The sequence below is a fragment of the Coloeus monedula genome, assembly GCF_965178545.1.
Source record: "Coloeus monedula genome assembly, chromosome: Z".
NCBI classification, from domain to species: domain Eukaryota; kingdom Metazoa; phylum Chordata; class Aves; order Passeriformes; family Corvidae; genus Coloeus; species Coloeus monedula.
Window position 1 is genome coordinate 71,608,914 of NC_138822.1, and position 12,233 is coordinate 71,621,146.

General features: G+C 37.6%; 1 protein-coding gene across 3 annotated transcripts in view; it reads left to right on the plus strand.

Moving 5' to 3' along the window:
• The window catches only part of TTC33 (tetratricopeptide repeat domain 33), a 45,873-nt gene that overhangs the window by 19,459 nt on the left and 14,181 nt on the right, over positions 1-12,233 (plus strand). For all 3 annotated transcript variants that reach the window (XM_082300857.1, XM_082300856.1, XM_082300855.1), the window contains exon 3: positions 5,541-5,622. In XM_082300857.1, coding sequence (XP_082156983.1) covers positions 5,541-5,622 — 82 coding nt within the window. The remainder of the gene's footprint in view (positions 1-5,540; positions 5,623-12,233) is intronic.

The window sequence follows — 12,233 nt, forward strand, 5'->3', positions numbered from 1 at the left end:
CATACTTTTTCTTTGACAAAGGTAGTTTCAAAACTGCATTTGCCTAATAGTTACAGTGCTTGGAATTAGCCATATTTACATTTGTGGCTGGAATAAAAATTAGGAAACTGGTGAGTGGAACTTACATCAAAAACTTGATCTTGTAGTTCATTGTGATGATAGATGGTAATTACTTTTGGCACATGATGAAATGGTAATTCCCGTCTGTTCTTCTGTGGAAGTTTTTAAGAGAGAGAAGTCTTTTTGAAGTACTTGTGTTAGCTATTTAATGTTGTGGTATGTTCAGCTGATTTACATGTAACAACTTTTTGTGTTTGCTGTATAAACCAGACTTAATTTCACTATGTGCACTACCAGTGTCCAGCTGTCAATGACCTCAATTTGAATAGTCTAGTGTGTGCCAGAATAGTAACTCTGAATACGTAGGCTTTGAAATGATGTAGTTCAGGTATGTGCATGCTGTTTTGCCACTTTGTCACTTCAGAAGACTTTATCTTCTCAAAGGGTAGCTGCAGTGATTTGTTTGTGTTTATCTCTACTGTGGGGTAAGACCTCGTGTATGGTCAGGTGCCACTGAAGAATTGCCATGAACCTCTTGTGTAGCCACACCTAATTGAAAGTGTTAAATTAAAACATTTTATTGAAAGTTCTGGTGGATTGTGAAGCAGTTGTTTGCTCTGTACATAATCCGAAGTGACACTTTACCACCTTTGGCACTTTTAACACAAAGTAGCTTTACTTTGGTGCTGCAGTGATCATGATTCACCAATAGTTGTCAGAATTGTCTGACAAAAAATTGGGAGGTTGCTAAGACTTCAAAAGAACATTTTGAACATGTGAAGCACTATAGTAAGGTGTACCAATCCTATGACTTTTATCAGTCTGAATATGCTGTGGACATGAATTTTCTGTGTGCATTTAAGCAAACAACTTCTTGTTGCTTATTTACGTACTGTTCTTCTCTAAATGCTTCTACAAAGTGCTGTACATCTCCCTCCTCACCCCCAGCAGAGGAAGTACTTTGCTGTGAAAGCCTGGCTGTGTTAGAGAAATGCAAAGTTGTTAAACACAAAAAAGCCGTGTTATTATGTTCATTCTCTGTTTTCCTTCTTAGTTTCCTCATTCACCTGTTGTTTGAATATTTTCTCCCAGAGTCTAGCCCTGCATCATCTCCCAGCTTAAAAAGGGAAGTTTATTCCTGTAATCAACTTCTGCTTTAATTTTCATTTCTCTTTTTATGTACTCTGTATAATTACTGACTAGTGTTCTTTTCCTCTGGTTTCCAACAAACTCAGAATTTGACCCTGCACTGAGTTAAAATTGTTCTTGATGGAGTTGCTAGTGGCCGCAGACTATTCATGTTCCTCATCTGTGATAGGAATCTTTGACAATTCGGCATATTCTTTTTAAAATTTGCTTTCCCTTTCTTAGCTTTGTCTGTGTTTTTCCTCATTATCCTGTAACATCTGATGGTAGGAATATCAGTCCAACTCTAAAAGAAATCCCAGGAGTTATGTTTCTTCATGCCTTCTTCTGACACTGTACTCCTGTACTCTGCCTTTCTCCTGCAGATGCGTCTCGTTTTGCCTGAATTTGATACCATCTCCTCTTTTTAGTATATTTGGAGATATTTTCAGTGGCACTCTGATTATGTCCTGTCTTACTCTGTTCCTGAAACATCAGCCTGTAGCAAGCCTGAGAGAAAAATAGAGGACTCTAAATCCTGCATGAGCTGTAGTGATGGTTTTTAGCATTTTATGTATGTAATTCAAAAATCAATCTTTGTGTAATTTAGATTTTGGGTTTTTTACCAAGATGCCGCAAACATTTTTTTTTTTTTAAGATTTGTTTTAATGATTTTGTTTAAGAGTTCAAGAGATCCTGTTTTCCCAGAAGTGGTGTTGAAAAAGTGAAGTGTAAGCATGAGATGTTTGTTTCAAAAGTTTGGCAAGCTGTAGAAAAATGTGCCAAGTTTCTGCAGCTCCCAGATGGTCAGTAGCATGTCTGAAGAGAGCAGTTTAAGTACTTTAGGGGAGCTATGGGATTTCATGTGCTGTTAAATAAAAAATGTCTAAATCCATCAGGTCTTGTACGCTGAAGCCATTCCAGATGTATCCAGTTGTCAGTAATTTATTCCTTTTTATAGCTTTGCAATAAAAAAGAGAAAATGCTAATTAAATTCTGATTGTAACTGTATAATTTTTTTGTAGTGAAGTATGCTACTTGGCTGAAATCACTGTAGGTAGATAAGGGTACTGTATCTGTGTACTGACATAAATAGAATTCTATATATCAAAATATTGTAGTCTTTCCTTAAAAATGCTTTGTCTTACTGTTTAGGTGCTTAGGTACAATGTATATATGCATACATATTTTAATTTTTCTGGAAATACTGTTTTTATAATCTGTTACAAAGAGGATATGTCCATTGTTAGTGTTTTGTGACTTCACTGCTACAATAGAAAAATTTTTATAGCCATCCCAGAGATCTAAAAATTAATGGATCTATTTTTTGTCAGTTTAAATTCTGTATAAAATTTGTTTTCATTTAGCCAAAAGATAATAAATCTTAAATCACTTAAATCACTGGTTTTGCTGATACCTTAGCAAATCATACAATCCTAGTGAACTCCCTGAGATTTTTCTACTCTGGCTCCTGCTTGAAGCAAGTTTGACTACAGTGAGTTGCTCAGGATGTTGTTGACCTGCATTTTGGATATCTCCAGTGATGGAGGTGTGCTTGAACAGAAATTTTTGTGCTTCATTTTCGTGCCTATTGCTTCTTGTCCTGTAATTGGGCATGACTGAGAAGAGTTGATTCCATCTTCTGAACTCCCTGCCCCACTTCCAAATTGGGTAATTTTGCCCCTCAGTAAGATTCCTTTTGAGCCTCCCCTTCTCCAGGCTGCGTAGTCCTGTTTCTCTTAGCCTTCCCTTATATGGCAGATACTCCAAGCACTAAGCGGATGCCATATTTATATCAAAGCTTTCCTTTTCAAGACTAGTTCTCCTCACAGTGGTAACATACAGTGGAAAAGCTGTACAGTTCAGCTCAAAAAAGATCCTGAGAAACAGTAAAATGATCATTTTTTAAATTACTTATTTTGCAACACTACCCCTGTGTTAACTCCCTCCTTATTTCACCCAAGGTTTATGATTTTCATAAAGCATTTACTGAAACATTGACTTTGCAACTGTATCTTATATCCCTAGGAATCTTTCAGTATGGCGTTCAATATTTAATATAATCTTCTGTGTTTTCCTTCAGAAGAATGACATAGAATGTTCTTTGATTAACGGACTATCTTTTTATAAAGGATTTTTCCTGATTTTGCATTACTAGAGAAGCAACATGGCTCATTTTCTCTTAGTAAGGACAGTGCCCTTAGTTTCTCCTGGAGCAGCAATAGAAAGATCTTTTTTTCTGAGTGTTTCAAATAGAACAGAAATGTTTTATCAGACCTTCTCTCAAGAAAATACATGTACTGAGAAGATGACTATTGCACAGCCCTGTGGGTATCTCCACATTGTAAGCTGGTAGTCAGCAGTCAGTCTCCTTAGTGGGTGAAACCTTTCCTGTTCCGGCCCTCTGCTGTTGTGTTCTTAGTCTGGGAAGTGATTCTGGTTTTCTGTTGTCCCTTCTCTTGGATCACACTTTCTGGGGCTCACAGGTGGAGTTACATAATTTACTATTCACATATTGAGCACATGCAGCATATTGTTTCTGTGAATGTGCAACTTCTTCTCTCTTGTCCATCTTTATTCTCTTGGCAGACTGTTGACAAATTGGTAGCAAAACCCAGCAGGATTTGGGGAAATACTGGCTTCTATTTGACCCTTCTTTCAGCAGTAGCATGTTCTTGCTATGGGTTTATATCCCATTCATTTGGTACTTTGAACAATTATGTTTCATTCATAGAAGTAAAAATGAAGGTTCCTGAAATGTAGCTTTTTGTCTTCCATCTTTTTACTTGCAGAATGCCAGTGCTGTTCCTTCCTTTCTGGTCACTGATGTTATTACTGTAATTGCTCTGTTTTCCAAAACCTGTTTTTACTAAACTCTTTGCTCACAACATTGCACCTTTCTGCATGGCCAGGATACCACCTAACTGAGCTGAGGACCCTTACTCATGTAGGCTTTATTTGCAAGGTCTGTGCTAGGTGTTGAACTAAACTATAATCTACTCCAAAAGTAGTCCACACTAGGTAAATAACAGCATAAAGCTTCTACTGATGCATGTGGAAAATGTCATGTTTTCTTTAGGGTGAACACCTGCCCTTGCAAATGAACTGAGATGAAAAGTGCGCAGCTGGTGGCTAAACTTGGAGGAAATGTGAAAGTTTATTGAAACATCCTTTGCTTAGCACTCAAACATCACACTTCTTAGTGTAATTTGCAAACTAATAATACCTGGATCATAGGGAGAGTTTGACTTCAGTTGCATTGCTTTTCCAGTCTGTTTTTCTATTCCGAGTTGGCTCAGAATTTTCTGAAGTCTTCTTATGACTGCTCTGGAAAACCTGGAGGTGTAATACAACCCAGAGGACTTCTGAAAAATTGAAAAATGGGGAAAGGAATGGGAAGGAAGAATGATGAGTAGGGGAAGATAAAAATTGTTTCATATGAAGTGCATGTGAAAATTACTGTAGTTTTATCTACACTGCATTGAAGTTGAAGCATCTGTATCTCCCAAGACTAACTGTTTTCATATCTTTGCAGTATAATTAATATAAATACATATGTTCCCACTGAGTTTTGTAACAAATGTGGATTTTGAAACCGTTTCAGAGAACATGTGATAACCCCAGAGCCTCATTGATGTTGATGAAAGGCCACCTGTAGGGCTGAAAAGACTGCACATCTGTAACTGCATCTCACTATTCTGTTGCAGTTCTTCATTGTGGTTCAAGTTTTACCTCATTGTTCAAGACAAAAGAAAGCTACATTTTATTGGTTTTGGTCAACTCTTCTGTTTTGTTCTTTTTCCTAGGAAAGAGCAACATAGTTCATGCTTTCCCAAAGTTGAGTGATTTCAGTATAGCTGTTTACTTTCAACCTCCTTCTTATATTTAAATACCAAAGTTTTCTAGATGTCCTTAGATTCTTACATTATGTTACACTGTAGAAATACCAGCTTTTTAGAATGAAAAGAAATTTTAAAATATGACTGTATCATGGCATGTAGGGTTCTGGATATATTTCTTTATGCCTGGCTAGGGATCGTTTTGACAATGAGGGGAACTTAGACTGAGTTCAAGATTTCTAGTTTTAAGTCATTAAGCTTTGCCTCAGGTTTCTAATGTTGCTTTGTAAATTCACTTGAGGTCACTTCTGTAGTAGTACTTATGAATCCATTTGGTCAGAACAAAAAATGTCCAGTTTCTGAAAACAGTTCAGTATGTCTTATGGGGAAGTAAGTAGAAAAATAATTAATACTAGTCATATGCCATGGCAGTTTATTTAGGAGAATGTCAGGATATAAATAGAAATATCCAGTCCCTCTAAATATGTTGACACTGTAATGTTGTTTTGACTACAGGTACAGAGAGGCTCTTGTCAAGTGGGATGAAGCACTTCAATTAACTCCAGAGGATGCTACACTTTATGAGATGAAATCGCAGGTAAAGCATGACAATTCTTTTCCAGTTTCGAAATTAGAAAACGTTGTGTTTGTGAACATTGTTTAATTGTTGTACACAGGAAGTATGCACAATTCAGGTATTTAATTTTTCCCAACCAACAGGGTGTCTTTTAACAGGAATTCAAATAATGCTAATTTCCCAGCTAGTTATAATAAACATCTTTGTTGGGTCGTGAATTAGGATGCTACATTGCAGGAAAAAAGTGGAAATACTTAAAAATTGTATTGGAGGGATCAAGGAGAGCCTTAGTGTGATAGATTAGCGAATTTGACCACTAAAAATCTTCCTGGTCTTTCTAAAGATTGGACTTAATATTATCTACTGTCAATATTAAACTTGGATACTGTATGCAGAGGATTTGCTTCAGTCTGGTTTTGTATTAAGTGTTACATAGGTAAATCAGTCATGTAAAAGACTTCGTAATATCTAATCTAAACCTGCCCTCTTTCAGTTTGAAGCTGTTGCCCCTTGTCCTGTCACTACATGCCCTTGTAAAAAGTCTCTCCCCAGCTTTCTTGTGACTCCCATAGGTACTGAAAGATTCTAGTGAGGCCTCAGATTCTGAGTCTTCTCTCCTCGAGGCTGAACAACCCCAGCTCTCACAGCCTTTTCTCATAGCAGAGGTGCTCCAGCTCTGTGAGTATCTTGGTGGCCTCCTCTGGACCTGCTCCAATAGGTCCATGTCTTTCTTATGCTGGGGACCCCAGTGCTCCAGGCGGGATCTTACAAAAGCAGAGTAGGGGGGCAGAATCCCCTCCCTTCACCTGCAGCTCACGCTGGTTTAGAAGCAGCTCAGGATGAGGTTGGGTCATGTCTGGTCTTTCATCCACAAGAACCCTCAAGTCCTTCTGGGCAGGACTGCTCTCCATGAGTTCTTCTTCTAGTCTGTGCTCAGGTCTGGTATTACCTGACCCAGGTGCAGCACCTTGCACTTGCACTTGTTGAACCTCATGAGGTTCCCAGGAGCCCACTTCTCAAGTTTTCCAGGTTCCTTGGGGTGTCATCCTTCCTTTGTTGTGTCAAGGGCACCACTCAGCTTTGTGTCATCTGGAAACTTTCTGATGGTGCACCTGACCCCACTCTCTGTCACTTATGAAGATAGTGAAGCCCTGAGGGACACCACCCGTCACTGGCCTCCACCTGGACACAGAGCCATTGACCACAACCCTCTGGCTGTGTCCATCCAGCCAGTTCCTGGCCCACAAGCCATTCCACCCTTCAAATCCATGTCTCTCCAATATGGAGATAACGATGTTGTATGAGACCATTTTGAAGACCTTACAGAAGTCCAGGTAGATGACATCAGTCATTTTTCCTGTGTCCACTGTTGCAGTCACTCCATCAGAGAAGACCACTTGGTTGCTCAGGTATGACTTAATGACTTGCCCTTTAGTAAAGCCATGCTGATTGTTTTGGATCATGTGTTGCACGTGCCTCAGCATTGCTTTTGTGAGGTTATGCTCCACAATTTCCCCAGGCACAGAGGTGAGGCTCACCAGTCTGCAGCTCCCTGTGTCTTCCTTTCTCTCCTTTTTAAAACTGAGGGTGTTATTTCCCATTTTCCAGCCACTGGGTCTTCACCTCATTGCCATGAATTTTCAAATATATTGGAGATAACAGCCAGTTCCCTCAGGATTCTAGGATGCCGGTAGAGCTGTGGCTATTTAGTTTCATCAAGCAGTCTCAAAAAAATACATTGTTTGAAGAAGAGAGGAAAAGAGATAAAAATTATTCAGTAATGTATTATGTAACTTTTAGGAAATTTGCTGTACTGTTTAGTTTTAAAATATTTGTTGTTCCTCTAATTTTTCATTGTATAAAAACCCCAGTGAAAACCCTAACAACCCCCACTTCACCAAAAAAGAAGCCAAAAAAACCCAAACCCCAACAAACCCCAAGAACCAATGCTGGTTTTTTTCCAAGATGTGGTGGCTACTTTTTGCTTTTTTTAATGGATATTTCCACATCTTCTCTTCACAGTCATCTTGTCTTGTGAAGAAAGTTTGATTCTGCAAAAGAATTAATTGGATAATCATAACTTCATTTAAATACAGTAATACAGAAGGATGCTTTTGTTTTATATAGCTGCAGAAGGTTTAGATCTTACTGGGTTATGCATGTGGTCTGAGAGATATTTTATGGCTTAAAGGCTTTTCTTTAAATTGTTTTGGGAGAAGTGTATTGTTTCCTTTCCGTAAGTGTTAGTGTAAATGAAAGGTCTGTCTGGCCTAGTGGGATGGCTGGGAAAGAGTTGCACAAATAGCACGAGCATGTAGCAATACTTCTCTCCTGATCCAGCAAGCTTTGGCGCTGGGACTTCTCTGTGTTTAGAAGTGCTTGAAAGATTTTTCTTAAAAAAATTTTTCTCAATGCATTCTGTTCTCATGTAAACTTCCAGCATCTGCAGAGCTATGTATTAAGGAATTTCAAATCCTGATTATGCATTATTGGAAGAGATGGTATAATATAATCCTGCTTTAATTAGCAGCATTCCAGATTGCTGTAATTGCTCATTGTGTTAATTTATGTAGGAATTTATTTGTATATTTCATTTTTGACTCCACTAGTAAAGAAAATCTGTTAAGATGTGATGATGGTATTGGTAAGTTTTATTATCATAGTCTAAGCATTTAACTCTGTTTTGAATAAAACAAAAAGCTGTTGAAAATTTCAGGACAGTTCTGCTCAGTGGAACAAATTAGTGAACAGCTCCCTTGAACTGTACTTTATTATGGTCTTAAGTGAATGCAAAAATTTAAGATAGGTCCCCAAAAGCGCTCTATTTAATTGAAATTATACCAAAATTAAGTATTTTTGCACTGAAAATAGCAGGAGAACTGTGAAGTGTGTAAGCTTACCTGGATCTGAGCTATGATGCAATGAATTATCCAAAGAGGTGCTTACTGTGGTGTGCTTTAATCTGTGCTCCAGCTGCAATACCTAATACTGAGGGGCTGTTGATAACTTGGCTTCCTAGTCCCTGTATTTCAGCAAAATGGCAAAGGTGAGCTAGAGGCACACAGCTTTTCTGCTGACCGAGAGGAACTGAGAAACAGCTGTGTGACTCTGATTCATCTTGTGAATTAGCTTTCCTTGTCTAGTGAAACCATTGGAGAGTAATGAAAGCTGAAAAGACCAGAGGAGCCGAGGCCTTTGCTTCCACCATGCCTTTGCTTTGTTTCCTGAGAGTAGTTCTGGACAGCAGCACCATTTCTTTTTGATTTTACTTTCTTGTATTGCTTAACACTTGTTACACTGTGACTGTTAAACAAGAAAAGCTTGTGTACAAAGTATATATTTATAAAACTATTTCTTGACTCTTTTTAATAAAACACCTAATGTTTCAATTGGTAATGTCTCTTTGTACATGCAGATAATTATTGCAGATGTTTTTTTGCAGTATGACTTAGGCTTACTGGAAGCTGTCTAGTATAATGTGTAATTTGATACCTTTGTACTTCTAATGGTACTGATGTGAGGTGTAAAAACCCACTTTTGCCAAAATAGAAATACGTAATGCATTCAAAAAATATTGCGGCCAATATTTAAAGGATACTGTCTTAGAGCTAGCTGTGTTATTCCAGTCCAGCATACCAGCACAAATACTGCAGCTATTACGGTGTAGCTCAGTGAAAATGTTTCAGAAGAACTGTACACCAACTTCAGCAAGGCCTTGACCGGCACTGGGTCTATAAAAATCCCCCTGTCTTGGTATGTGGGTCATATAATGGAGGAGGAGACTCGTGTTAGGAATGACTTTGTGCAATATGCAGAGATTCTTTACGGTCTATATTAATTTTTTTTCAGTGAGAAAATGTCTATTCATGAAGTAACTTCTTTTGAGAATTAACAGTGGAGGATGAAGTGGGGGTTTTTTGCTCAGGCTTGAGTATCTGTCTTATATCCTTACATTTATTAGGATAACTTTATGTTGGATTACATAGCAGCTTCTCCATTCATTAATATTTCCTTTCTCAACAGCAAACTTAAAATTTTCGATACTGAATTGTTTAATGTCCAGCTCAGATAGATATTTTAATGGCACTGTAGGAATCTGTTTGTGGTAAGTTCTTAAAGATCTGTATTTTAACAGATGCGGGACAAATGTCTTTCAGTATTTCTGAAGGGTGGAAATAGTGTTAAAAGTTCCTAGTTGTCAAGGATACTTGAAGTAAATGTATTTCCAGAAAATCACATGGGAACTGAGGAATTACTCAATTGCTGCAAAAAAGCCATAGAACTTGATGAGATTTTTTTTTCCATTGCTTTCAGCTACTCTTTGATCATTTTAAAACAGATTTTTATGGTTTTTGAGAGGTTAGGGGTGCACTTTTCTTTGTGTGCAAGATCTGTCAGTATACATACTTGATATTCCATTACCAGCCTAAGTTGCAAGAACAGTGACTGGCAGGTAAATGTTTATGCAACTCCATTTCTGCATTTGTGTTGAAAACCAAAAAAGACCCAACAACAGCAGCTCAGTGGTGATTCTGATGTTAGATAAATAGTACTGTAAGTATATTCAAAGAAATGTATAAAGACTGCCTATATTAATGCAGTCACCAAGACTGCTTGAATTTAATTGTGGGCTTAGCATCTTAGATATTGACTGGATTATTTTATTACTGCTTTGGCTTACAAAGATGGAAGAGCAGACTTTAACATATTCTTTGATTTTGTATCTGAACATTCTGCGACTGGACCATCTGGGACATTGTTGGGTGAGGAGAGCTATCAGAGGACTTGATACATTGTGTGATGTGTATAACAAATGATCTTGTTCTGCTGTTCAGTACCGCCCCTGAGAACTCACCTGGTTCGTGTTGCTTATCTCGTGGTACTTGCACCTCCGATCTCAGATAACTATGCAACTATGACAGAATTTTTAAAGTAGACAATTGTTTTGTACATATTTTTAGAAACAAGTGAATTCAAATGTAAACTGTCAGGTTAAGTTCCTTATAATAATTTTTTTGGATGCTTTTTCATCAGCTGTATGAGAATCTCGTTTCCTACAATGCTGCATTCTCAATTTGCATTCATTGAACAGGACCAGGATTTCAGATATATGTCTCTTCTTTGTTTTTATATATGAAACCCATCATATACAAATAATTCCACTTCCCCTCTTCTAAAGGTTTTCTTAATCTTGAACTCAGTGAAGAAATAATACCAACTTCTACCCATCTCTCTTCCTACTTAAGAAATTACAAGGTTGCTAAGACATGACCAGGCTTAGAATCCCAATTTCAGATTATAACAAATCAACTAGTAAGTGTGATTATTTTTAATTTCTTTTTTTTTTTTTTAATGGGGTATGTGCTGAGAAGAGTTAACCATCAAAACATTAGTGTGAACTCCAGAAATCTAAATTGCAAAGAAGTGTTTCTGTGTGGTGCAATTAAGTAATTGCACCACACAGTGTAATTGTAATAAAGGTGTAATTCCTTTAGAGCATGGATGAACGTAAACTGCTTTTATGGGTATGATGAATTTTATTCATCCGTATTTTGAAATGGGTTCCTGGATGGAAAAAGGAATTGGATCAGTTTCACTGGATGTGGAATGTATCTATATATAGTGATTCAATCCACTGAGCTCATTTAAAACCAGAACTTACTCAGATTCATAACACTTCCAAATATTGTGGGTAGGACAGGATGGGTCACTCTACTGCTTGGATTTCTAATACTTGGTTAGTCTCCTGATGACAGTTGCCATGTTTAATTGGCTTTTTGCCACTGAGTTCTTCTAATTCTTCTAATCGCTCATGTATGACTTATTCTAAAGCTAGATCTGTTAAAATAAGTCATTTATGGGACATGGATGTTTTTTGTTTTAAAGCATGTAATAAGGGTAAATCTCTTGGAATAAAGCAAGTTCTGAAAATCCACATACTGAACATCTTTATACGACATTTCACTCCATGAAGGTGTGGGGGGGTGTGTGTGTGTGTGTGTGCACGTGCAGTGAGAGTCTTGAGATATTTTTTCTGCTTCGTAAATTTTTTCTTGTAATTTTTGGATCCGTTTTTAGACTGTTTTCTAATCGAGTATTTTATATATATTTTGTATTTATATATCACTATCTATACACACATCACTTTACCTGTATACTATATTTGTATATTCTGTGAGTGTGTGTATGTGTGTATATATATATATATCTACACACGCTTGATGTGGCTGCACGTTGCATGTGACAGGCATGTTGTGTGACAAGGGGGGCTACAGCATGTGTAGTTCCTGTTTGGCTTTGTCTTGCCCATGTGGCCTACCCCATTAAAAGGACTGGGCACCACTTGTCAAATCTCTGCACAGGAAATCTTCATGCTTGTGGTGTTTTTTATTCCTTGTTCAGCGTGGTTTTTCAGGTGAAGAATAGCTGGTTTGATGGTTCACTTTCCAAGTAGCATGCAGAGCTGTTTTTTTAAAGTGATAATTATATAAAGGCAGAGTAACCCAGGACAAGGCTGCACACATTCAGGTTTGCCATTGTCTGTTCATTTTGATGACCTCTTCACCTGAAAACAAAAGTGTAGGAAAATAGTGTGCATTAATAAGTTTATTCTTTTGCAATGACTGACAAGA